This window comes from Pollicipes pollicipes, unplaced genomic scaffold (assembly GCF_011947565.3).
Source record: "Pollicipes pollicipes isolate AB1234 unplaced genomic scaffold, Ppol_2.1 Scaffold_4219;HRSCAF=4965_pilon_pilon_pilon, whole genome shotgun sequence".
NCBI lineage: Eukaryota > Metazoa > Arthropoda > Thecostraca > Pollicipedomorpha > Pollicipedidae > Pollicipes > Pollicipes pollicipes.
Window position 1 is genome coordinate 34,832,815 of NW_023596448.1, and position 27,318 is coordinate 34,860,132.

The window sequence follows — 27,318 nt, forward strand, 5'->3', positions numbered from 1 at the left end:
TTTGTCCATCACCGTGGGGATCATACACAGTCTCCGTTGTGAAAATTGAAGACAACTGCCTGCTAAGAGCATCTGCAATATCTCTTTCCTCCACTACGTACTTTCCATCTTCCCCAAGGGGCCAGCGGGGATCCCTTATGCATGACTTTGTAGTAGCTAAAAATTCCTTAATATCGCCCGAACGAGTCTGATATCTGCGTTTCTGGTAATATTTTGGCTATCCCGATTTCCTTCTACAGTTTGCTTTTTATAGCAATCCTACGCACTGCCTTGTTGCTCTCTGTACCCTGCACTTTTTGCTTATCATATGCCGCCTTCTTCGCTGTCATCAAATGGCGCACTGTCTATGTTAGCCATGACGGCTTTTCGAGCTATTTCCTCGCGTTTTCCTCAACGGAATGAACCTTACCTGTCCTTGTAAAATATCCTTGAACACTTTCAATATTTCATGTCCAGTGAGTCAAGTTAGGAATCTTCCAGTTAGAAGCTAGCAAGCCGTAAGGCTGTAAGGTCTTTAAATTTCCCCGTGACAAAGTTTGACATAAGAGTTTGATTAGCCGTAACTAAATAACCCAGACGCAATGCAAGCATTACAATATTATGGTCACAACTTCCCAGTGCCTCACCTGCCATTAAACATCTACCAACCCTTCCTCATAAGTCATAATAAGATCCAAAACTTCATTTCTCCTATTGGATTTGCACGCCAGCTGCTGAAGAAAATTTTCTTCATAACAAACATTATGGTGAAGATGATGATGACAAAGATGATGACGATGGCGAAGATGGTGGTGATTCATCGTGATGTCCATGGCGAATGTGTTTGAACCCTTTTGTCCCTCTATCACATCTGCTTTTCAAAGTAACCCTGCATCGACCCATGTCCCAGCACATTTGGCTGTGCATGCTCCCGAGCAGCAGTTCCGTCCATTCCCCTCTTTCCTGACGCTGGTCTTCGCCCGTGTCCATTGTCTTGATGTATGAGCGCCATCTGCGTCAATGTCGTCCCACGTTGGCGTCGCTTCCTACCACGTACTGCGCCTTTTGTCTGAATGCCTGCGCGTATCACTTTCCGCCTCGACGTGCGCTTTTCTTTTTTCCGCCTGAGCGCTGATGTCATGACCTCAGCAGTTGGCACGCCCCTAAGCCCCGGCGAGCAGCAACAGGAGCGCTGCCTCGCCTCATCTCCCTCTGCTGCAGCACAGTTTCTGTGGGTCTCCATTCTCTGAATCATCGTCTCAGTGGGTCCGCCCGCGCCAAATCAAACCGTGACGGTCCCTCTGAGCGTGACGTTCGCCCCTGAGCGTGACGGTCCCCCTGAGCGTGACGGTCCCCCTGAGCGTGATGATCCCCTGAGCGTGACGTTCGCCCCTGAGCGTGACGGTCCCCTTGACCGTGACGGTCCCCCTGAGCGTGACGTTCGCCCCTGAGCGTGACGGTCCCCCTGAGCGTGACGTTCGCCCCTGGGCGTGACGGTCCCCCTGAGCGTGACGTTCGCCCCTGAGCGTGACGGTCCCCCTGAGCGTGACTTTTCGCCTTGACCGTGACATCTCCCTCTGACCTTGCGGTCTTTCCAGGCGGGAGTGCTGGTGCGGCAACATGCAGCCGCCGAGTCGGGCGCTGGAGCCGCTGCAGACCTGCAACATGACCTGTCGCCACGGTAACGAGTCCTGCGGCGGCTACCTCGCGATGAACGTCTACGAGACTGGACGCGCTGGTCAGTGTTGGGTGCCTTTTGGCAGGGGCGGGGGGCATCTCGGGCGGATTCCACCGTTTGGTGTATGTAGTGGTGTCGCCAAATTTTTTAGATGATTAAACACAAGTTAACATCAGGGGCAGTAGGGATGCGCAGTCGGAAAAGTCCGCCAGAATGCATCCATTTATCTGGATTTGGAGAAATGCTGCATATTTGGCTGGTTCACTGTGAGGTGATAGTGAAAGTAAGCTACTTAGCTTTCCGAGGAAAAGTTGCTTTGCCCCCCTTGGCATGCTTATTAGTGTGATTTATAAGAGGTCGTGCAAAAATGCACGCAATCCATGCAGTGATGCCGACGGTAATGGACGGGCGAGCTGGACGGCACTGCCAAGCCTATGGAAGGAATGAAGGGGTAACAAGACAGCGGTATTACAAGGAATCGTCTATGCACGGAATTGATGGACCCACCTGACAGGCGACTGGCTTGGCGGCGCCGTTTGGAATTTGACCGATGGGAGAACAAGAGAGTCAGTCCAATGCCCTCAGACATCTCCAGCGAAGGGACAGGGAAGTGCTGATAAATTCTTGACACCAGGGGATGCTCAGTCATCAGGCCCGCGTGACCCCTGTCTTTGCTAAGAGCAGCCAGTCGCGTGCCGTCGCCGCGTCAGTCCAGCGGTTTCCGAATCACCGGGGTCAATGTTCAGTGTGACGGCGCGCGGCGTGCCGCTCCTGCCTCAATCCTGATAGGTCGGCAGCAGGTGCGGGGGTGATAACGTGTTTGGTAGCGCACGTCCGTTGACGTATCCTGCAAACTGACCGGCCGAGTTTGGGAACCCCGGTTGGGGGGCCGCAGCTGAGTCAGGACTGGCTAGTCACTGGATGACGGAGGTGGATGGGGGGGGGGGGGGGGCAGCTTGAACGGTGCCCCGAAGGCGGCTGCGATGTTGCAGGCATAGGCTGGGTCAGCCGGACCAGCTGGCCAGAATACAAGGCATGTCCTTCGTTAATAACTTGAATGCTGGCCAATGACGATGATTTGGAGGGCAACTCTGGTGTGCGTGAAATAACTTGGGAGCATGGCCCTACTTTGGTTTTGGTATGACGCTCTTGTGCGACAAGAAATTATTCCCTCAGCAAATTTCGGGATGTGGCATGTAGAACGCCGTTACAGGCGTACCACCTCATTGTCATTGGCTGGGATGCGCCTCATTGTCGTTGGGTGGAATATCCGTCCAAAAGTTCCTTTGCGTTGGCATGGGCATGCCAGAGCAGAATCTCCCGTGCACCGTCGGGATCCTCCGATGGGAGAGACATCATACATTGCTGATAGTTTCTCAGCCGTTGCACTATATGACGCGTCACTAGTATCCCCCCCCCCCCCCTCCTCTCGGTGGCCCGTGTCACCGCCGGCACTCCGCTGCTCCCTTCCGCATGACCGCCTGCTGTCGGAGCTGTCGGCGGATGATTCAGCCGGGCTGAGGTGATCGGAAGGATCGAGCTGAGTCAGCCCGGCCGATGCCGCGCCAGCGCGTACCGAGACGTGGGAGGCCGCCTGGTGCCGAGCGCTTTCCGGTGTGGCCGCTGCTGATCACTGTGGGATGGTCCCGTCCGTGTGGCCGCCGCTGACCACTGGGCTGGTCCCGTCCGTGTGGCCGCCGCTGACCACTGTGGGCTGGTCCCGCCCGTGTGGCCGCCGCTGACCACTGTGGGCTGGTCCCGCCCGTGTGGCTGCTGCTGACCACGGTGGGCTGGTCCCGCCCATGTGGCCGCCGCTGACCACTGTGGGCTGGTCCCGCCGTGTGGCCGTGTGACCACTGTGGGCTGGTCCCGCCCATGTGGCCGCCGCTGACCACGGGGGCTGGTCCCGCCCGTGGGCTGCTGCTGACCACTGTGGGCTGGTCCCGCCCGTGTGGCCGCTGCTGACTACGGTGGGCTGGTCCCGCCCAGTGTGGCCGCCGCTGACCACGGTGGGTGGTCCCGCCGTGTGGCCGCTGTGACCACAGTGGGCTGGTCCCGCCCGTGTGGCCGCCGCTGACCACCGTGGGGTGGTCCCGCCGTGTGGCCGCCGCTGACCACTGTGGGTGGTCCCGCCCGTGTGGCGCCCGCGCTGACACGGGGGCTGGGCCGCTGACCACCGTGGGCTGGTCCCGCCCGTGTGGCCGCCGCTGACCACTGTGGGCTGGTCCCACGCTTCCCGCCACTGTGGACGTGTATATTTCGTGAGGTCATCATTAGTTGTTTAAAATGCCGGGTCATCCTTTTGTCCTGGTGACCTCACAAATTCACAGTTTGCAACGACGTTGGCACCGGAACATCTTGCCGCGGTTTGGCAGACTTTTTTGCCGGTATGCCACAGCTCGCATTGCGAGACTGTAGCATACCGTCTTAAATCCAAGTTTATTCCAAACCACGTCAGATGAGTTTCATGATACAGTGCCAACAGCACTTCGCGTTCATGGAATGTTTTCGTGGGGTGACATCTTGTCGATTCGTCCCATGGTATGCCACAAGCGCGCGAGGTCAATTTGATGTCGTCCTAGACACGCCCTTGTCAATGGCCAGTGACTATACATGGTAAACATCACATAAAGGAAGTGGTTCATGGACTGGTGTTGCTCGTTACCCCATAAAACATGCATCATGTGAGGCATTGAGCGCGCCGCTGGATTTGACGCCATGGCCAAGCATGGCTTTATTGGAGCCTACGAGGCATAATAAAGGAAACATATGTGCCATGTTATGGCGTGCATGTTTTATGTTCATCTACGACATGACATTGCGGACCAGCGGCGGTCGGAATAGCTCAAACAAGCGACTGTAGAAAGCAGAAACGGGATCCCGGCTTTCCTCCGGAGCGAACTCGTGGGATGACACTGGCGTAGCAGGCCAAGTGCGGGACCTGTGTCCGAGGACTGACGGACTCACGTCTGCAACACTGCCTGATCCGCTGACGGCACCCTGGCGGCGGCCGTGTCAGGGCTGGCCGCCGGACGGGTGGCCGCGGCCGCTGACCAGACCGGTCGGCCGTCACCAGCTGCGTGCGGGCGCTCCGGCCACTCCGCGGCTGGTTGCCACCTCGCCGAGGGCTGTTGGTTCTCAGCTGGCGGTCAATAGCCTGTCGATGGCGGCCCGCGTCCGCGCGCCGCTGCGCCATGGTGATAATCACCGACGGCGCGGTGGCATGTGCCGGGGCTGATCGCTATGCAAATAAGTGGCGCCCTTCGCCGCCGGCTGGCTTGCCACGGTGCCTTTCCCCGCCGGTTAGCTTGCCACGGCGCCTCTCCCCGCCGGTTGTTTTGCCACGGTGCCTCTCCCCGCCGATTGTTTTGCCACGGTGCCTCTCCCCGCCGGTTGTTTTGCCACGGCGCCTCTCCCTGCCGGTGTTTTGCCACGGCGCCTCTCCCCGCCGTTGTTTTGCCACGGTGCCTCTCCCCGCCGATTGTTTTGCACGGCGCCTCTCCCCGCCGATTGTTTTGCCACGGCGCCTCTCCCCGCCGATTGTTTTGCCACGGCGCTCTCCCCGCCGGTTGTCTGGCCACGGCGCCTCTCCCCGCCGGTTGTTTTGCCACGGCGCCCTCCCCCCGCCGGTTTGTTTGCCACGGCGTCCTTCCCTGCCGGTTGTCTCGCCACGGTGCCTCTCCCCCGCCCGATTGTTTTGCCACGGCGCCTCTCCCCGCCGATTGTTTTGCCACGGCGCCTCTCCCCGCCGATTGTTTTGCCACGGCGCCTCTCCCCGCCGGTTGTCTGCCACGGCACCTCTCCCCCGCCGGTTGTTTGCCACGGCGCCTCTCCCCGCCGGTTGTTTTGGCCACGGTGTCCTTCCCTGCCGGTTGCCTCGCCACGGTGTCCTTCCCTGCCGGTTGTCTCGCCACCACGCACTTGGACGGTCACTAGAAGACCGTTTGAAGCTCACAACTTTGCAGTATCGTCTGCAGGTCACATTTGGGCGCATCCGTCACGTGCCGAGGCCGTTGCGACCGCGAGCAGACCGTGCGTTGCGCCGGACTTTCGTAAACAGTGTTCAGCGTCATCGGCTGCTCGTGATGGGTTTGAAGCACGTCACCGCCAGTTCCTCTGAATGGCTGCCTGCCCTTGACTGTTCATGATCACTATGCTACCGTTTGAATTTGGTGACAGCTGGGTATCCACTTAGGGGTTTCCATGTCTTGACTTATCGGTGACCCCTGTAATACGTTTCTGCCAGATCCCCTCGTCGGTAATCTGCGATGCCCCGTGACGACTTCCCCAACGTCTCGACCCCTTGACAATCCCCGCCATTTCCGTGACCGCTGTGACCCCAGCATGACCCGCGATGCCCCGCCGTGACCCTCCACCTCCGGTCGCAGTGTTCAAGCACGCGTTCTCTTCGGTGGCGGACACGGACAGCGAGCCGGTCCGGATCGTGTACCTGATGACGCTGAACGGACGGGACACGCGGCAGGCGCTGAGGCTGCTCAAGATGATCTACCACACCAGCCACTTCTACTTCATCCATGTCGACTCGGTGAGCTGCAGAGTGTGCTGCACCAATTCTTGCTAGCGTTATCGGTGCGGACTATGGGGGCTGTGGTCTGTCAACCTATGAAGGGTTATGGAACATGCACGTGAAATGTACTGACAAAACATGTACATAAATATATTTGAAAAAGTTGTCGTAAGTGACAGCATACGACTTGAAGTGAAAAAGATCTTTCACAAGTGTGCTGTCATTTACATGGCGTAACTAAAAGATGATACTTAAGTACACGCCTGATATATAAGTAACTGTATACTATATTTACTGGAGTTTATATATACATTCATGTGTATACATAATTTTCGGTTGATTTTTGTTTTTCGAACCTCACGTTTGACATCGTCTGCTGGATTAAGAAGTAGCTCACAAAGGGCCACGTATTATCTTCCCATATATCCTTGGTTTAGCGTTTCGGTTGCATCCGCTATTTGTTGTCAAAACAACATATAGCTCTTCATCTCATGTTGGCAACTGCCACCTGAAAAATCAGAACATAAAACACGAGCATGCAAACAGCAATGGACTTCTCATGGGATTACACTCACCAGCGTTTTGGCCGGCAAAAACAAATTATTTCCGCCGTGCAGAAGGCTTCATTAACATCACACACTGTGACCTACACAATTAACATAACAAATCACAAGACTGCATGCTGATGACCTAATCCTCACGTGGTTTTGTCATGTTATGTTTCATGTCTGTGGGATATATTGGCGATGTTGCTCCAAAGCGGTTTTTCAGAACCTTTAATTTCTGTAGCATTGGTGTATGGCTATGAGTGAGTAAATCTGCCGGATTGTGGAGTTTCCTTGTGTTGTGTGCAGGTGCTAAAAATTTGAGAAAAAAATTGCGGTGTTTTGGTAGAGCAAATGTTGCGTGAGACGAGTAGTATGGTGGCGTTGTATGTGGCATGCGATCTCATGTGCTTCTTCCGTGAGATGCAATGTGAGGCGTCGGGACAAAAATAATGTTACACCAGTGTAGGATGCGGGACGAAGCCGCAAACTTCGTGGGGGCAAGGAAATGTTCATACCTCATTGGCGCACTTCAACATGTATGTCCTGGTTGGGCTGCTTTCCGTAGAGATCTCGAGTTTTGATATTTTTGTGAAATATCGCTATCTAAGCATATTCCCAACTTCTTCTGTTGCGTGCTTTGACACTCAAATTTTCGATACCTTCCCGTCGATTTCGTGGGCTGAATTTGCATAGTTACGGTGGTAGATAAGCGATACTCGTAGTGAGCTGCGAGTGAAAATATACATAACGTAAACCTGCTATTTTCGTATATTTATGTATGTATATATGTATATGACAAATATAGAACTAACAGTGTATGACATGAAATTATATATTGGCTATTTTAAGAGGGAAAGTTGACAAATACTCAATACAAATTATTCAATAATAATTATTCAATGATGGAAATGTTCAATGATGATAAAATTCAAAATGAATAGATCATATTAATTCGCCCGTCTCATTAGCTCAGTTGGTCAGAGCGCCTGTGTTCCGATCCACCCACCCTTGGCGGGGTGGGTTCGAGTCGCTTTAGGGCGCTCGCTGTTTGCCCTTGACAGGCATGGCCTGCGGCCGGTGGTAGCGGTCGCGCTAAAAAGATCGGTTGACTTTAGATGGCGGGACGGACCGTGCCGAGCATTGCGGCACGTTAAGCCTTCGCCACTAAATTCTGCCGTTGACGTGGAATTGCACCATCGGATGGTAGGGGTCAGGGCTCACACAAGCACTGCTTATTGTGAGCGTCGATCCTAGAAATCCATCCATTCAAAGGGTTCGGATCAAGTTAGGAAAAAAACGAATATTAAGATGATAACTTAAGGTATGAAATAATACAATAACATAATCCCTGATATACACATAGATAATCACAACTTTATAACTAATGGTAAAAGATTATATAACAAACTGTAGGGAAATGACTATATGATCCCTCTTAACATGCATTGCGTCATGGCGTGGAGTCACCTCGCTAACGCTGCACTACTCGTTGTTACTCTAACCTGACACAAGACTGCAATGTTGCAAGGAGAACACCATTTGCTCCCTTAATATTGATAGCTCAGCATCACTGTTCTTGTGTTCGGCTCTGTCACTGCAAGGCGTTTAGTGCCAAAATTACGCAGCCCATCTTTGTCGTTATCCGTAAACACCTACCATCGCGACCCGCAACACCGACCGTCACGACCCGCAACATTTTTCACCGCGATCCACAACACCTACCGTCACGATCCACAACCCTTGCCATCGTGATCCATAGCACTTACCGTCGTGATCCACAACACTTACCGTCGCGATCCGCAACATTTTTCACCGCGATCCACAACACTTACCGTCGTGATCCGCAACACTTACCGTCGTGATCCGCAACACTTACCGTCGTGATCCGCAACACTTACCGTCGTGATCCGCAACACTTGCCGTCGTGATCCAACTTATCGTCGCTATCCGCAACTTACCGCGATCCACAACACTTCCGTCTTGATCCGCAACACTTTCCGTCGCGATCCGTAGCACTTACCGTCGTGATCCGCAACACTCACCCTCGCGTTTCCACCGCAACTCCGCCACGAAACCCACGTACTTGGCAGCCCAACACCAGACATTCGTCGTGCCTGCGTTGCAGCGCCAGGACTACATGTACCGGACGCTGCTGGCGCTCGAGTCGCAGTTTCCGAACGTGCGCCTGTCGCGCTGGCGCCGCGCCACCATCTGGGGCGGCGCCAGCCTGCTGGACATGCTGCTGCACTGCATGACGGAGCTGATGCAGACCGACTGGCAGTGGGACTACGTGCTCAATCTCAGCGAGAGCGACATGCCAGTCAAGTGAGTCGGGGAGTCACGTAAGTTGTTGCGGGGGTCAAGTGAGTGGGGGAGGGAGTCAAGTGAGGCGGGGAGCCACGCAACTTGTGGCGGGGGTCAAGTGAGTGGGGGAGGGAGTCAAGTGAGGCGGGGAGTCAAGTGAGTCAGTTGAGTTCGCACATAACAGCAGCGCCATGAGGAGACATGTCGGAGGGGCTGTGTTGGGCACGGGCAGCCTTGGGCGTTAACCGGTGGACTTGAGGGTTATAGAACGTCATTATTCAACCCTAACCCTTATCCCCGGGTAAGGAAGGTGACGTGCGGCAGCGGTTACACACCTACGTCCAGCTGGCTTTGCATCTATTTTCTATGCGTGAAGTCGCTTGTCTTTCCAGTGGCAATCCCAGGGGAGTAATAAATTTCGTCTGAATCCGTCACTGTAACGCCACCGTCGCCAGTAACACTGCGCAATGTGGTAGGCCGATGATCCTCTGGATTCGAACGCCAAAACGGACACGTTGTTTGGTAAGGCTGGGATGAAGAACTCAGAAAGTGGTTGGTGCCAATGGTTCAGCGCACCCCTCAGTGACCCGTCACGTAGCGTTCGGAGACGCGAGGAACTTTCGTGCACTGTCCTGGAAACTTTCATTTCCGACTTAGAAAGCTAAAATGTTAAGTGCAAGGGGCTTGTTGAGGTGAAATTCACATCCTCTCCGCGGGTCACGGAACGAACTCACCTAGCTAACACTCTAAACGTAAAGTCAACCTCTGTGGTCATTCGCGCGACATTTCTTAAGAAGCGCCGTCTATGCCGCTTGGCGTGCGAGAGAGACGAGACGTTTGGAGATGTATTCACAGCGTTGTAGTGGGGACAATCGGTGGGGTAACCCCCAGCGGTGGCGAACACCAGCGCCGGCACATCGTCGTCGGTTGTCTCCCATTGAGGGGTCGGCTCCTGGCGTGGTTGACGGAGCGGTGAGGTTCTGCTCATGGCACGGGCTGGCGGCGTCCAGCGACGGGGAATTGAGCCGGCCAGCGCTTCAGTCGGCCGAACGAAGCCGTGTCGGCGCCGCCGCCTGCTCCAGTCCGCGGCCACACACGGGATATTGTGTCATGACACTGGCAGTGTCGTGATGGCTGACAGTCCCGGTTGTGACACCGGGTCCGGTGAACTGATAGGAACGAATGGACAAACTGGCGCTGGCTGCAACGAGCGGGGATGAGGAATGAATGGACAAACTTGGCGCTGGCCGCAACGAGCGAGGATGATATGAAGGACCCCTCCTCCTCCTCCTGCTCTTGTTGTGGGCTGACTCACAATGTCGGATAAGAGGGGGGGGGGGGGGGGGCAGGATTTTCGCGATCCAAGCCACCCATCGTCTCTTGCGTCTCGGGCTCCAGTTACGACGTCTGGCGACGTCGTCAGGCCGTAATGCGGCGCGGACCGACGGTGCTTCGCGTGAGGACGGCCAAACGGTCCTGGTTCTTGAGAAGCGTGTCCCACACTGGCGGGGAGCCGAGGGGAGGGGAACGATTAGGAGCCGGGACCTCCGATTTCTCGCGCGTGCTGGGTGTTTAGGCCCGTTAGAACGATGCGAATCAGCCTCCGGAAGCAGGCGCACTCGCGGGACAGTTGACGCCGGTACCCTAACCTTTCGACAGAGCCTCTCGACTGCCTTTGGTCAATCTCTGGCACCCGCCTCATAAAACGCTCGCTTACTTGCAGATATGAACTTCACTGAAGCGACACACCCTCGCCGCAGCGTCTATTCCGTACTGTGGACCACTCGGCTTATGTTTCACGCGCAGTTGTTAGCGAAGCGGGACGTTGTTCAGGCGCGCGGTATTGATCTGATCGCGGGTGTGGTATTGATTTGCGACACCGGATAGCGTGGATGTCATTCGTCGCTATTGACCGTGTCGAGTCGGTTTGTCTCCGCCTGAATCACATTGACCTGTAACGGTCGGGTGTAGGCCAATGCTGAGTCATCTGAAGGGAATGTTCCACATTTGAAGATGTTGAAGCAAGTATCAGATATGATACATCAACTCTCTTGTAGCTATCGGTGTACTTCACTTATAGCTATCGGTGATGGCCAGTGCTGAATCATTTAAGGGGAATATTCTACATTTGAAGATATTGAAGTAAATATTAGATATGATGACATCAACTCACTTATCGGTGTACTTTTAACTTGAAACGACTCCTTTAGACAAGAGAATGTCTCTTAAATAAATGTGTCCCTCAATACGTTATTGCTTCATTGCGTCATGGGACATTTGTATGATGTTGAGGTACTGCCACACTCGCGGTGCGAAATTACTACTTCTAGTGCCTCAAACTTATCGAGAGCTGGCAGCACGCTGCTGGAAGTGTTTGCTTAGCGAAATATTGTCATGCGTTCGTGCTTTTCCTTTCCTCGTGGTTTGCTTGCATATTTATCCATGAGTTTAAGATTATTGCCCTTGTTCGCACACTCGGTATGGCGTTATTCTTAGGTTATTTGGTTGCGAGTCTTATTTTCGTAAGAAGTAGGAGTGAAGAAACCATGTCCAACTTATTATATTGCGCAGCACAAAACATCAGCCGTCATTAAATCGTGCACAGCTTCCTCAACGCTGGAGCAACGTGACGTCCAAATCGTTTCGAAATCGTGTCCACGTCTGCCAAATTTGAACGGCTGGACGATAATATTTTTCTTGGCCTTAAACACCGCCTCGTCTGGGGTGGTAGGATTTGAGTGACCTTGTCACGGCGTCATACATGCCTCAATGACCTTGAAGTAGTTGCACATCCTCGCGTGCGTTTAGCCCAGAAACTAGAAGGTTTTGGGCTTAAGAAGGGCATGACCAAGAACTGCACCAAATAATCTTCAAAATCACTGCCTTTAAGCCCTTGAATGCCGATGTCTCGGACATAACGCCAGATGGTGACGTCACTGGGTGCACGTGGCATGAGAGGATGCGCACACCGAAGGTCTGACTATGGTGGGCATGATTCCCGACGGCGAGCCTGGTCTGTGGGTCCCAGGCCGACATCGGGTAGGATTTGTCGCGCCGCCAATGCACCTGAGGTTACAGTCAGCTGCCGGCCGTCTATCCACCGCGTCGATCTCCCAGCGTTCGCCAAGTGACTGGCCTCACTCGCCGCAGGAGGATGGAGCGGCTGACCGAGTTCCTGACCCGGAATAAGGGCAAGAACTTCCTCAAGTCCCATGGCCAGTCCATCCCCAGCTTCATCATGAAGCAGGTAAGAGTCGTCGGCACAGTGTACAGCGGAGCTGCTCCGCTCAGAGTACAGCGCTGCTGCAGCTGTACGCTCGCACTTTGTCAGGGCCTCAACCCCGGGCGAAGCTCACGCTCCAGATGCACACTGGAAATAATGTTGGGCTTGGTGCAGACGGCTAAAACGCCTCTGGTATGGGGTGAAGCGTTGGCTCCCTCTTGCGGCGGGTTGACGCATGCCTGGCTACCTCATTGCTGCCAAGGCTTGGCGGTTTGGACATATGTTCTCAGTTTGGTTGACAAATTTATCTTATCATATGTGGGCAATGCTCCCTTCTTAAAGCAAATGCCGGAACTCAATTTTTATCGATTTTTTCCTGTTTTGATCATACGGAAGGTCTCACGAAGACGGATCAGCCGGCGGTATGTGCTTATACGCATCGTGTATTTTTAAATATAAATGTATCTAGTGTGTCAAAAAGTCGCATCGCGCCACCTGGCAATGAGATATGGCAGGAAAAACCGCAAGCGCAATTTCCGCCAGGTTAAAAGTCGTCTCTACTGCAGATGGCGCATACGGCTTTTTGTTCACTATCCGCTGGTCTGCAAGTGAAGTCTTCCGTCAGGCAAAAAGCCATATCCGAACAAAATAGGACATCCGGCGATTTGCCTATCAAAAGTGCTCTCGATGTCAGTGCATTTTTCGTCGGACAAAATACGCATCCTCAACAGTGGTACTAGAACTTCGCGATGACTACATGTGCTACCGGCTGCACGTGCCCTATTACAGAGGCGCAGCCACGGAGTGAGGGTGGGGGTGGGGGGGGGGGGGGGGGGAGTGAACTCGAACCCTGCAGTCCTGCATGTTTCTGGCAGCACCAAAGATGGCTCCTTGCAGATGGTTACAAATCAGCGTGATGAATTCTGGCTGTGCACAGCTCCCCCCCCCCCCCCCGTGAGAAACCCTGGCTGCGCCCCTGGTTCATTTCGCAAGCTGTCTCTGGATCCTTACAAGAACTGCCGCGTAGCCAGGCCCAGGCAACCCGGGCCCAACGGAACGACTTGGCCTCTGGTTGTCTAACTGTCCTTTTAACCAAGATTGAAACTTTTCATTTCGACTCACGTGAACCAGCTGGAGATGAAAGGACGAGGGAAAGCGACGAACGGTTTGAGTGGATTGGGACCACAGATCTCTCGGAGAATGGCACTATTTTGCTATTTCGGATCTGCGATTGATGCCTGGATCAGCTCATAAGGCTGCTGGCCAGGTGCGAGTGCGACGCAACGGCCAGTACAGGACCGGGAGGATTGCAGCAGAGGAGAAACGTCGGCTGACATCCGGTAAGTCATAGGCGGAACTGTTTCCCGAATAAGCCTTCTGTCTTATGTCCACCTATTAGTCTTCTATGTGGACGGTGAATTTGTGTTCGCGCGAAGCCTGTCCGCTGGGAGCAGCGGAATTCCTTCCAAGTAATAACCATTCATAGTCGTTCTTCCAGTCAACGCCCGGAGATCCAGGCATACATTTTTGAGAAATTGGGGGCTCAGTCCTCCTTACCCCCGCCTCAGTTCTCGCGCTCGTGCCATATGCTTAAGTTTTTCAGTCTTCAACATGCCCCCGCCTTTCGGGAAAGGGCTCTTGCGCCCGGCTGTGACATGATTAGTCGGGAACGTGACTGAAGTGGAACGCAGCGTTAAGTGTTAGTAATTTTCCATTGAGGGTTACGTCATCTGCTCCAGTTCATTTGATTCGCGTTTATGTGAATGACCCGATTTGCGTTTTTAATATGACTACATTCGCTTAACTGTATTTCAACGTAGTTTATGTAGTTTGTCGTCTATGATGGACTAACCACTAGTAATATTCCGTGTAGTGTGCTCTATTACATTTGCAGAGCATTACCGCTGACCTTTGGCGTGTCGGTTTTGGAAGACACCAGCGTGCGCATAAATCGCATCATACATGAGGAGCGGATGTTTTCTATGGTGTACTGGGAGGGTGTAGCTTTACCCGCAGAGCATTTTACCCACAGAGCATTTTAATTGGGCCGACTGGTGCTAAATTATGCGGCACTTGAGCATGTTTAAAGTCGTACGACAGGTATTGTTCTGCTTGTTCTAGCTGTTCTTTGTTATTGGCTGGTGGATTCTGGCGTAGCTAGTAACACTGGTAGAAATTTTTGACGTAGCCAGGGCATGGTGTTTACGGGCAGTTCTTCAACAGACCACACACCGCTGTTTGGTGATGTTCGTTTGTGTACGTTCACGGCTTCGGCTCCGGTCCGTCATCTGTTCCCAAACCTTTCGTGTTCCATTATTGTTTGATACTAACCAGCGTCCAGTCCTGAACATCCATTGTTTGTGCATTTCAGATATACCTGATACCAATACGCAGCTTATCTTAACCTGTACCAGTAGGGTCGGTGACCTTGACCCGGGCGGTCACGAGTGAGGACCTCCGGGCAGTAATAGGAGCGGCCGAGTGGCGGGGTGCGTGGGCCGGGCATGGGTGGCCGGCAGTGACTTTGGAGGCTACCGGTGGGCCTTCCTGTGCTGATGTACCGAATTTGAACCGAACTGAATACTCCGCGGTAGTATCTCCGAGGTAGTGAGACGGCCAGCGTTAAAAGGAGACGCGTGTTCAAAAGCCAGTCTCAGTCTCCACCTGAGTCGAAGGCGATGGGGCTGGACGCAGAAGCGCTGGAGCAGATCCGGCTAATGGTCGAAGTCGGCAACACGATAGTAATCTCTTCGATCGAGGCCAAGATGGCCTCGTTCGAGAGACGCGTTGACCTGTTAGAACACAGCGGCTTCGAGATGAAAGAAAAAGCTCTGCCCTTCATGCGAAAATGATATGAAAGAGCAAATCGAGCCTATTGATATTATTCGGAGGCAGGTTTCCGCGACACTAAAGACGGTCAAATTTGCCCGGAGAGAGCGACGGAAAAATACCGAAGGACAGGCTGTTCACATACTCAGGAGGCGTTTTTCCGACCTGAACGTAAGCTGCCACGATATCCAAAACGCCTATCGTCTGCGAAGTGAGAATATGGTAAGCTGTAAATTTTTCTATAAGAGCCTCTGTGACGAGATTTACGGAAGACGATTCGAGCGTAGCGGGTGTGCCACCCAAAGTCGTCTAATTCTCTCCGAATCGCTGACGGAACACCAAACGGAAGGTAATGAACGCGCTCCTGTCTGCCAAGAACGAAAAAAAATATACACGGCCTTCAGCAAATACGGCCATGTCTATTTCAAGCTGCATCAGGATTTTCACAAGCAACGCGTGAACGACATGGAGGAGCTGTAGCGCGCCCTGGGCGATGCTCGAGCTCCACGTCCCGGCTCCGTATGGTTTAGCCGAGGCACAGGCGTTTCAAGAGGCGGTGCGCGGGACCTGCGCTCAGCCGCACTCGGCCCCGCCGCGCCACCTCCCGAGCGGCTCGGGAAGTGGTGCGGTGGGCCCCGCGCTTGGGGCGACAGAGGCGGCTCGAGAGGTGGCACAGCGGGGCCCGCGCTTGGGGCGACAGAGACGGCTCGAGAGGTGGCGCACTGCGGGGCCCGCGCTTGGGGCGACAGAGACGGCTCGAGAGGTGGCGCAGCGGGGCCCGCGCTTGGGGCGACAGAGGCGGCTCGAGAGGTGACGCAGCGTTCGCCCCGCACGGCAGGACCAGAGGCGACCACGACGACGGAGGAGCGGATCTTGCGGCTGGACAGCGGCCTGACCCGCACCGGCCAGAGGACGGGGGGGGGGGGAGGGGGCATCGAGGCCTGGTCATCGGGCCCACCGGCGGGCGGCGGCAGAGCCGTCGCCGCGGGCCTCTCGCGCGCTGAGCGGCCTGGCTGCGGCAACCGGGGTCAGGACGGCTTGTCCTTTCTTGTCCCCCTAATTCTTCCAGATCGATCGGGGCGGGGGAACCTCACTGAGCCCCGACCAGCTCGCAGCAAAACAGCAAAAGTCTTAGGAGACATTGCGTCCAAAATTGGTTACAATCGCAGTAAGGTGAAATGTATCGGTCTTCAGAACCACTGTTATGCCGGGCATAAATTGTATGTTTTTCAGGCCTAAATGATCTAAGTTTACGTTACCATCAAAGCCCATTTCTAGTTTTACAACTGATGCACATTTGATACACCAGTAACTGCAGGTTGTATTGACAGTATGTGTCGCCTTGGTGTTGGCAAGTGAGCGAGGCTAGGGCAATGAAAGGCGCTAGGTTTTCCTTTCCTTTCATGGGTTATTTATATTTATTATGACGTGTGGTTTGTGTGTACAGCAAGAAAATATGGGTGCACCATACGTTCACAAAGCTGCCAAGCGCATGTTCAGGTCTTTTAGAGTTGATTTTTTATTATTTTGTGCGGGCGTTTTTCTCGGCTGTGTAATGCCTTAAAAACAGCATTACACGGCCAAGCGCTGTATGTAGGTGTGTTTACTGTAATGAACCCACCCAACTGCTCAATAAAATCAGACCAAGCTTTGATTTGCTGCCGTTAGGCTTTCAGTGACACGTTTGCTGATAGTTGTTTAGTATGCACAACCTAGTTTACTAGTGTGTCATGTATGCTATGAATTTTGTTACTAGGGCTATTTCTATGAAGTCAAAGTATTATTTTTCGCAACTGCATTGTGTTCGGAACCACACCCAGACTGGAGATGGTTTTAAATCCTGATAGCGAAGAGCAACGTGATAATAATGGTAAAAGCACCCTTAATAATTAGTACATTATTTTGCTTGTTATATGTTTGACTCGCGACAGCCCGCCAAGCGTGGCCCACAAGGTAAAAAGTCCGCGGAAAGTGTCTGCAATTATTGGCTTGTGATAGGCGGAGTGATCCGAAACTTGCCACCGCAGTCCCTGCGCCAGCCAATCAAACTGTGCTTTCCGGCTTTTGGAAAGCGAGCTCCCTGTTCTCAGCCCATTCTAGCGTCGCAAAGTCTTGTACGGCTGCGACACCGCCCTCCGCTACTCACCACTGACATGATAAGCATGATCACGCACGCCCAGATTATCAGCCTGCCTCCCTGTCCGGCCGTAGTGTCCCGGGGTGGGCGCCGAAGCTGCCTTCTGCTTTGAGTACATAGGAGCTGCGCCGTTCGCTCTTGTGAGGCCTCGGATGGGCCTCTACCGCCGTGATGTGCTGCTGTGGAGGCTGCCACGGTGGTGTCTTATACGAGCGCCCCCCCCCCCCCCCTCCACCAGCTGTGGTCGGGGCCGGACTGCCGTGATGTGCTGCTGTGGAGGCTGCCATGGTGGTGTCTTATACGAGAGCCCCCCCCCCTTCCCCCACCCCCTCTCCCCCACCCCCAGCTGTGGTCGGGGCCGGACTGCCGACAGGCCGCTGGCCATGGCCTTTTCTTTCGCATCTGTTTACTTCAACTAAAAAACTGCGTAATCTGGGCAGTCGGCTCTTGACATTCAGGACCCTGCAACCCACGAGGGTGGGCTGCCTTACCGAGCTTGGGCTTACGAAAAGGCCATGCGGTTGACTTGCTGTAAGATTGCCTCCAAACTGTAGGGCCTGCTGTTATAAAGCTGAGGCGTTTGGACCTTATAACGAGTGAAGAAAACATTGGTTTGGGGATGGACAACAAACGGTATATCTGTTTATTGTTTTAGTTTCATAAGATTGACTCAAAAATAAAGATGTTAAGCGTCTGCAGTGAAAATCTGAGGCGTTTGGACATTTGGGGGATTAAAGAAACCCCTTTTTGGAGATGGACAGCAAATAGTTTGTTCCTTGTCTAGTTGTATTTCAGTGCATGTATTGATGCGTACAATTATTAATATGCATCAAACACGCATTGCAAATATAATAATATGATATGCGGCACACAGGCGTGTAATTCATAATTATGGAAGGTGATTACGAACGTGGTGCCTGAATGGTATTTGGCAGTTGCTAAATACAAGTCCGACCAAGCCAGCAGCATTTTTTCAGCATGGACAAAACTTCTTGACGTTCTTGACCATTTGAGACCCTGGCTCAAGTGTTTCAATGCATCCTGTGGGCTTGAGATTAAAATGGAATGTTGTACTTACAGACACGTGATCCATAGTTCAGTCACAGTTAGACGCAAAATTCTGCCGAAAGCTGCTCACACATCAAACACTGTTGAAGTCAAGAATACAGGGGCGCAAAATGGCCTCAACTCCGGCCCCCCTTAAACACCCGACCACCACCACAAGTCAAGAATACGTGACTGAGGTATCCGGCCTCCCGGCATCACACGTGGACGTTGAACCTAGCAGCGCTCTCACCTGCGCTCCTCTCACAACCAGGTGACCCGTCGCACCACTGCTCATGTCACGCGCCACGGTGCGGTGATGCAGCACGGCCACGGCAGAGGGCGGCGGAGTCCTCGTCTCTGTTGACCCCCATTGGGAGGATCGATGGCATGGCTTCGAGTTCATGATCCCGAGAAGCCAGGGCCTGGACGCCCCTGTTCTTTATATCGTGCACAGCTCTGTTCGTTTGCGCTGTGCTGGGTTCTCGGCCACGAACCGACTACAGTTGAAGCTAATAAAAATTGAAACCGGCGAACAAGCCCGAGGACCAAAGTGCCTTGTCCTTTTCCGCGCAGTGCCATGGTGCAGGGTGGGAACGATGCCATCGTCCCGGCTCTTGTCCAGCACTAATGTGTATGGCGTGACTCGCGAAGCAGTGACTCGCCGACTCTTCCCCAGCTCTATTGTCTGCCACGCCACATCGCGGGCGCTGAGCCACAACCTGCAGACACTCGGAGCCCCACTCAGCCGCTATTTTTCGTTGCAGGGCCTGAACCACTCGTTTTACGAGTGCGACCACCACCTGTGGCGTCTGGGCGGCCGCAAACTGCCCCGGGGTATCGCTATAGGTGAGGATCGAACTCCGACGGACGCCCCCCGCCCCCCCCCCCCCCCCGTCGGGGATGAAGGGGGCGTGAAGTGTTGTGAACCGTGGTTCGTGGTTTATTTGATCGTTAGATCAGCGACTTTTTTGATAGATGATGTAGACATTGCGTAGTTCTCGACTGAAGGTGTTGGGTTTCAGTTTCAAAAATGGCCGCCGGCTGTCCAAAACGGTCACATTCGAATGCGACAAACCACGATTGACCGAATCCTGACGTGACGTCATATCTCGACTTGCGGCCGTTTTGTAACTGCCACATCGCGCAACAGCAGTTTCCGAATCGTCAGTAGGTGATGTAAATCTCTTTCCGAGTGTTGATGGCCCAGTCACGTCGCGATGTGGCGAGTCATGTTTTGCCACATGGAGATTCGACTGACCATTTGTAAACGCTTGTCTTAACGTCACGGTCCGTGAGTCCCATTCGGTGTTTTTGTGAGCGCTGCTTCCGGATACCACTTCCAGGTTTGATTTTTTCGAAACAGTTTTACCACCAGCGGCGACCTAGGTTGTCCCCGTTTGTGTATAATGGTGACCTAGTCTTAAAGAAATAAGCGAACGTTACAAATTGATATTTTTGAAAAAGGCAACACATTGCGATGATGTTTGTAAAGTTCCGGGCGTATTTCTCATTTGTGGGACCTAAGGCCATTATGAGCAGTTATCGCGTGTAGTTACAATGCCTCCGGTAGGTGTCGCTAGTTGCTTTGTGGAGCGTGTGACCGCCATCGACACAGCCTCCTGCGGGGAGTTCGGCGATAAGAGATCAATTGAATTGATCTGCTGGCAGACGAGGGACAATTTTAAATGGCAGTCGTCAATGACAATGACATGTGATTATCGTCGATGATAACCACCCTACATTTCTTATAATTAAAAAAGCATTGCCGCGGCGAATCCCAGTTTAAGGGTTTCTCAAAGCTAAGTTCCACCTGGTCTGCATTTTTCGACACCTCTGTCAATTTGATATGGGCAGTAAATTTAAGTATTGGCTTTCTAATCCTATTTCAATATTATTCACAAAAACGATACAGAAGAGAAAGGACCCAACACCGACCCCTGTGGAACCCCACTCTCCTCGAGCTCCGATCGAGCAGTACTCTTTGTTTCCTGTCTTGAAGCCAAGCCCTTTGCCCAGCCAAGAATTTTCCCTCGATACCATGCAATTTTGACCGATATAAGAGACGCTGGTGTGGCACCTCATCAAGCGCTTTATTAAAATATAGATGAACATCTAAAGTATTGCCTTCGTCTACCTGTCTAGTAGCACGCCCCATGAACTCCAGAAAATTTGCCAACCGGGACCTACCAGAAAGAAACCATGGTGGCGACTATGTGTGTCAGGGTTTAACGGCGCACCCAGCTGCTGAGACTGTACGGCGTCGCCTGCCTCTCACCCCGGTAGGAAGGGCGGGCACCGCGGGGAATCGAACCCCGTACCTCTGGTTTCCCAGACGCGCAGTGGTTCACGCAGACGTGTTAACCACTACACTACCGCCTGCCCCCCCCCCCGCCCCCTCCCCTGCTGGCGATCATTTATCAACTGATGCCTAAGTGTGGCTGAATGCCAGCCCTACTGAATTTTTCAAAGATCTTGCGCGCTGGTGTGGCAAGACTGACTGGCGTGTAGCTGCTGACGCTTTTTTGGTCCCCTTCATAAACATGGGTACTACATTAGGATTTCGCCAGTCCACAACTACTTCTGAAAAGCCCAATGGCCTTTTATATGTTAGCACAAAATATTGTAAGCTAAAGCACTAGCGTATTCATTCGGCGCTCTACCACATATCTGGTCAGGTCCGACCGGCTTATTGACCTTGATTTCTTTCAAGCTATGCCCTACCATGCCCTTGGTCACCGCCAGATCGACAAGACTGCCTGCTGTCAGATTTTGTCTATTACCAGGGAGATCACAAACGGACCCCCTTGTTAAAAACTGAAGAAACTGCCTACCAAGAGCATGTGCAATATCCCTGTCCTCCACTAAAGACATTCTATTTTTCTCAAGGGGGCCGACAGAGAATCTCTTATAATTGAATTTGTAGTAGCTAAAAAAATCAAATGGCCATAGCAAGTGTCTGCCAGCCGTATTTCTGATAATCTTTTGGCTTTCCTGATTTCTGTCGCTAGCTCTCTGTGTAGAAATCTTTATCCATCCTTCGGCTAATGCACTCCTTACGCTGCCTTGTCGCTTTCTGTGCGCTGCGCTTCTGACGTATCATATGCCGCCTCCTTCACTGCCATCGAATTATGCACTGCGTTTGCCGTGGGGCTTCCTTTGAGCTATTTTCTCGCTTTTTTATTATTTATCCGGAGCAAAATTTGGAATAATAGTCTGATAAGGTTCACCTTGATAACCCAAATACAGTGGAAATCTCCCAATATTATGGTCGCTATTTCCCAGTGCCTTACCTGCTGTCAACACGTCCAGCACCCCTTCCTCATTAGTCTAAACAATATTCAAAACTTCACCTCCCTTGGTGGGTTTGCACACCAGCTGCTGAATAAAATTTTCTTCAAAGCATTTAAGAATATATTTGTAACTATTTGACAATTTTCAAAATTTTCGCTCTGGCATGGAATGTTGAAGTCTCCCATCACCACACGTTTTTCAATGACACCTCGGCCGATTTCTTCCCAATATCTGTCTTCACATCCTGACATCTATGTGGCTCCATGGTTGCGTTATGTCGGAGATCCAGGGTTGTACTATGTCCAAGGAACCTACGGGAGCCGGGATCCAAGGTTTTTGTGGATGGAACCAGTGAGAATCAGGAACCAAAACTGGGAACCAGGCGCATGCCTAGGTGCCAGTGTTGAGGCTTGGTTTTTAATCATTATCCTGTTCAGCGATGATGCCTGTTTTCGTCGTCATAGGCAAGTGAGCACTTTTGTGTGTGGTTTATCAGTGCTACATGATGGCTCAGATAGCATTGTGCCAGCAAAACAACAAATCCAGAAGCGTGTTCACGTAGTGGATCCCGGGGTTGCGCGGCCTCCATCCCTCATTATAAACTTGATTGCGGGCATGAAAGGAAATGTTCCGCATTTGTATGCGGTTTTGAGCTGAAATAGCCACTCTGAGGGCACATTAATTATGTGTAGAAAATAGCCGTGCCCTTCTTGAGAACTTAAACCCTCTAGTTTCTGATCTGCATACCTGCGAAAATGTGCACTTGTGCAGTCTATTTCAAGGTCGATCAGGCATGCATCACGCCATAGCAACGCCATTCAAATCCTGCCACCCTATTGGCCATGTGGCGTTCAAGGTAAAAAAGAATATAATCGTCTAGTTCATATAAGGTGTTCGTAGGATTTCTAGACACAACAGACGTCAATTGGCTCTCAACCAGTGCTGAGCAGATTGTTTCATTTCAAATTCCGAATAATGTGTTGTGCTACATGATGCAAGAAGTTGGACACGAGTTGTAATTTTTACGGAAATGAGACTTATGATCAGGTAACTTCGAAAAAAATCGAGAATCGAAAAGGGCAACGACAGGTGGACGCTGGACAACTTCTTGTGGCCTCTTACAGATGGCGGTAGTGACTGGGTCTGCTTGTACCGGGACTTCGTACAGTATGTCACGTCCATGGAGGACGACCTTCTTGTCGGCCTGCGGACTTTTTTCAACCATTCTCTGTTGCCCGCTGAGGTAAGTGATCGGTGGAGACCAGGATGGAGAACCGTCATTTGCTGCGAATGTCAGGAATGGAACGCCTCAGCTGTGGCCCTGAGGTAGTGGTTGTGCGATTGACGAAGTGTGTGATTTCAAGTTCACATAAATCGTGGTTGTGATATGCCACCAGCCGCATTCGCATGTCGCAGTTCAAGCGTTTTGCGACGTTTTAACGTTAATGACTGTACAGAGAGACAAGCAACGCTGCATCTCTGCTAGACAGCAGTGTGCCTGCGGAAGTAACTCAAGCCCTCTGCCCATCGTCATCTTCCAGTCTTTCTTCCACATCGCGCTGCGCAACTCGGAGTTCTGCCACACGCTGGTAGACAACAACCTGCACTTGACCAACTGGCGGCGCAAGCAGGGCTGCCACTGTCAGCACAAGTACGCCGTGGACTGGTGCGGATGCTCGCCCAACGACTTCCGGCCCACGGACATGGAGAAAATACAGGTACGCGTGCCGTCGAAGGGGAGGATATGCAGGTGCTGAGGTCATCTGAGCATCTGAGCATCTGGGCATCTGAGGTCATCTGAGCATCTGAGCATTTGAGGTTATCGATGTGCAGGATACACGGGAAGGGAGAGCACGGGCATGGGTGAAAACATGGTTGCAGAGGGCGCTGACAAGGGAAATATACAGGTTTGCAGACTACCCACATCGGGAGGATGCGGGCGCGGGGATAAGGGAGGCCACCGACGAGGAGATAATACAAATCTGGAGGGAGAATGGCTACCGACTCCGAGAAAAATACGTATACAAGGAGCGTCCGTCAAAGACTTGGATAGAATATTAGGATGGGTACCAATTATATCAAAAACATATGGACGGAGGTCATTGAAGCATGGCAAGAACCGGGTGTGGACCAAAATACTTGTACAAACCGCGACTGATGACGATGGAAGGGGAAGGGGGATGTAGAACAGTGGTTACGGAAGTTCCGCTGGTCTGACTGTGGGATGACTGAATTCAGTTGATTGCTGATCCCTCTCTTCTTTTCATAGGCCAAAAAATAAGAAAATGAGATGTAATTTAGTGTGAGGCATCCAAATGTTTAAGTGTCTTGGTGTGGCGCTTTGTACTGTCTGTGGTCGGTCAGGAAGGAGGGAGGCTCTAAGCTGGCGAGAAAAAGTGCAGACGTGGAACGTGCCAATCCCTTTTTTTATAAATTTGGTCCGAATCCTTTGAATGGATGGATTTCTGGGATAAGTGCTCACGCTAAGCAGTGCTTGTTGTGTGAGCCCTGACCCCCACCATCCGATCGCGCAGTTCCAGGTAACGGCAGAATTTAGTGGCGAAAACTTAACGTGCCGCAATGCTCGGCACGGTCCGTCCTGCCCTCTGACGTCAACTGACCTTTAGCGCGACCGCTGCCACCGGCCGCAGGCCATACCTGCCAAGGGCAAATAGCGGGCGCCCTAAAGCGACTCGAACCCATCCCGCCACGGATGGGTGGGTCGGAATGCAGGCGCTCTAACCAACTGAGCCACCGGGACGGACAAAGCTGTTTTTTGTCGAGCTGTTTTGTGGCATTGGTTCATTGTTCTGCAAACCAAGAAAGAGCTTACGTAAATTGTTCAGCGCATAAGCGAGGAACATTATTCACATAGATAAGACGGTAGTATTAGCCTTATTCCTCGGAGAAAAAACCAGAAGAACGGAGATCTAGTTGGGTTCATATTTCGGCAACATGCCTTGATCGAAACAAGAGCAGAAGTGAGTTCCAGCAGAGTAATTATATAGCTACTATGATAATGATAATAATGCTGCCTTATCCAATAAAGAGCGTGACAGACTCACGCGCAAACAGATAGAGCTTGGTGCAGAATTGCATAAGCCTTTCACATGAACGGCCGTAAAGCTAACGTCAAAGATACCACACTGAAACTGCTTCATCGCGTGATTATTAACTTCGAAGAGGGAGATCTTCTGATTGTCGAAAACCAGGCTCGATCTTCCGTGGGTGCCGGAAGACATAATGCCTTATTCTGGACGTCTAAATGCGTGCGAGGCTCGTCGGACGTTATTACGCCATTACGGACAGACGCCATTACATCCCACCCTGGATGCAATGGCGCCCGCTGGCTGGGTCAGCGCCGTCAACGGCTGGGTGTGCCGGTCTCGTCGTGCTGTGTTCCGCCGCTACCACTCAGCGTCCTCCCCCCCCCCCCCCTCCCACACCGTCTCCGCAGCGGACGGAGACGCGCGACCTGTTTTTCGCGCGCAAGTTCGAGTCAGCCATCAGCCACGAGGCAGTGACCATGGTGGACAAGTGGGTACATGGTCCGCTGCCGCCGGATCTGCCTGCGCTTCACCGCCACTGGCTCAGCCTCTACCACCGAGACGACCTGACGACCGGCGATGACGCCGCGCTGACGTTCTACCGGTGAGTCAGCCCCGCCATTGGCTGCACCAGGACAGCGCGCTGACGTTCTACCGGTGAGTCAGCCCCGGCATCAGCTGCACCACGACGGCGCGCTGACGTTCTACCGGTGAGTCAGCCCCGGCATTGGCTGCACCAGGACGGCGCGCTGACGTTCTACCGGTGAGTCATCCCCGGCATTGGCTGCACCAGGACGGCGCGCTGACGTTCTACGGGTGAGTCAGCCCCGGCATTGACTGCACCAGGACAGCGCGCTGAAGCTGGCTCAGCCTCGCCGCCGAGTTTGCGGGCTGAAGTGGAACGGACAATGCGGCTAAGCGAAAGCGTCGATGTGTGTAAATGATGGGAAGGGGTATACTACAAGAGAGGTGGGTGGCCAGGGCTAGCAACCTACTTCCAACCTAACTTTTGTATTGACTCACCGCGTAAGTGCGGACGCTACCGGCAAATCTTTACTGCTTCGTGAACTACAAAAATGAAATAACAAATATCCAAACAAAAAGGACCCGGCGTGTTTCTCAGCTGCTGTTTAGCCAGAATCGCATGAAAGTGGGTTTGCAAACAAATTTTTGGCTTCATTTTAGAACTTGATGTTAAACGTTATATTGTACGTAAGGATAAAGAATGTTGGAATTGCAGCATTGTTGAGACCGTGAGAAAAATTCGGAGTTGGCAGAATTATTCATCCGTCCACACCAAACTAGAGCTTGCACGTTGTGGATCGGCAAGATAAATGGCAAATGCCGCATTGTGACTTCTTTGAGCCAGTTTTCTAATGCTAATTAGGCAGTAATTAAGCAGAAGCAATTGTATGATTATTTATGCACAGTAGTGTTATAATGATTAACTAGCATTTTTATGCAAAAATATTACAAATTTTTAGACAACTGTGCGCGCTTAAGATCAGATGATGTTACAGAACAGTATGGACCATATCGAGCATGCGGGACGTTAAACTTTCGCCGCCCAATTCTCTTAACCTAACCTAACCTAACCTAGTGTGTGTGGGGTGTGGGGGGTGCGTGCGTGCGTGCTTGCGTGCGTGCGTGCTTGCGTGCGTGCGTGCGTGGTCTGTATACCAACCCATATCAACATAAGCTGTGTGATCCCAACATGACGTGGCGATGCCTCGGCGCCGCCTCCAGCCGCGCAGTGCGACGCCGGCGGCCGGCGGCGGCTGACGCCCGGGTCGTGTTTTCAGGAGCGTGGCGCGCCTGTCCGTGCAGCGCCTGAGGGTGGGAGGAAGCCGCTGTGACCTCGCCCTGGGCTCGGTGGTCACGGCGCACGTGCTCAAGGTGGATGACGTGTACAAGGTACGGCAGCTGGCGGGCAGACCATTGTCGGCCGGTCGTCCCTTCGGTGTCGGGCTGATGTAACGGCGGGCTGAGGGCCGTAGCCATGCCGTCGTTACGGGGAGCTAATATGTACAGGGTCTACAGGGCTAGTCCACTGTAGCGATGGACTTCACGCGGTGTTTTACCTGCTGGTTGTGATGCAGGATATATCCCTCATGCTGCATTCTCCTCTGCCTGTGCACTTGTGGTCCGTCATGCCCTCCCTTCACGCAGGTGTGAAGGTTCACACAACACTAGTGTGACACCGGTCTCGTTGCGTCAACACAGCGCCACCCACAGTCGGACTGCGACCTCAATACGATCTGCTCCACGGCCGGTGGTCTCAGGCTCACCCCTGCCTCCTTCCGTGACCTCACGGTGATCCATGCCACGATTCGTGACTTCGGCGTGACCTCGTGCCGCCGCCAGGGCACGGCGGTGCAGTTTGAGCTGGTGACTCCGGACGGCACGCCGCTGCTGCTGGAGACGCTGGCGTCTCCGCTGCCGACCCCCATCCGGCGCCTCAAGAAGGGCTCCGCCGAAGACAGACTCACGGTGAGAACCCGCCGGTCCGGCCGCACGGCATGGTGGGTGCAGGAGCCGAGCTCCACAGGACCCGGTCTGGCCGTACGGCGTGGTGGGTGCAGGAGCCGAGCTCCACAGGACCCGGTCTGGCCGTACGGCGTGGTGGGTGTGGGAGCCGAGCTCCACGGGGCCTGGTCCGGCCGTACGTTGTGGCGGGTTCAGGAGCCGAGCTCCACGGGTCCCGGTC

The 27,318-nt window shown here is 53.0% G+C and overlaps 1 protein-coding gene across 1 annotated transcript in view; it reads left to right on the forward strand.

Annotated features, from left to right (window-relative positions):
* Positions 1–27,318, forward strand: part of LOC119095250 (xylosyltransferase oxt) — a 94,007-nt gene that overhangs the window by 59,032 nt on the left and 7,657 nt on the right. The window contains exons 10-19 of the mRNA XM_037218116.1: positions 1,578–1,717; positions 6,046–6,203; positions 8,859–9,058; positions 12,188–12,284; positions 19,038–19,119; positions 22,689–22,807; positions 23,106–23,282; positions 25,022–25,215; positions 26,414–26,525; positions 26,976–27,101. Of these exons, the coding sequence (XP_037074011.1) occupies positions 1,578–1,717; positions 6,046–6,203; positions 8,859–9,058; positions 12,188–12,284; positions 19,038–19,119; positions 22,689–22,807; positions 23,106–23,282; positions 25,022–25,215; positions 26,414–26,525; positions 26,976–27,101 (1,405 nt within the window). The remainder of the gene's footprint in view (positions 1–1,577; positions 1,718–6,045; positions 6,204–8,858; positions 9,059–12,187; positions 12,285–19,037; positions 19,120–22,688; positions 22,808–23,105; positions 23,283–25,021; positions 25,216–26,413; positions 26,526–26,975; positions 27,102–27,318) is intronic.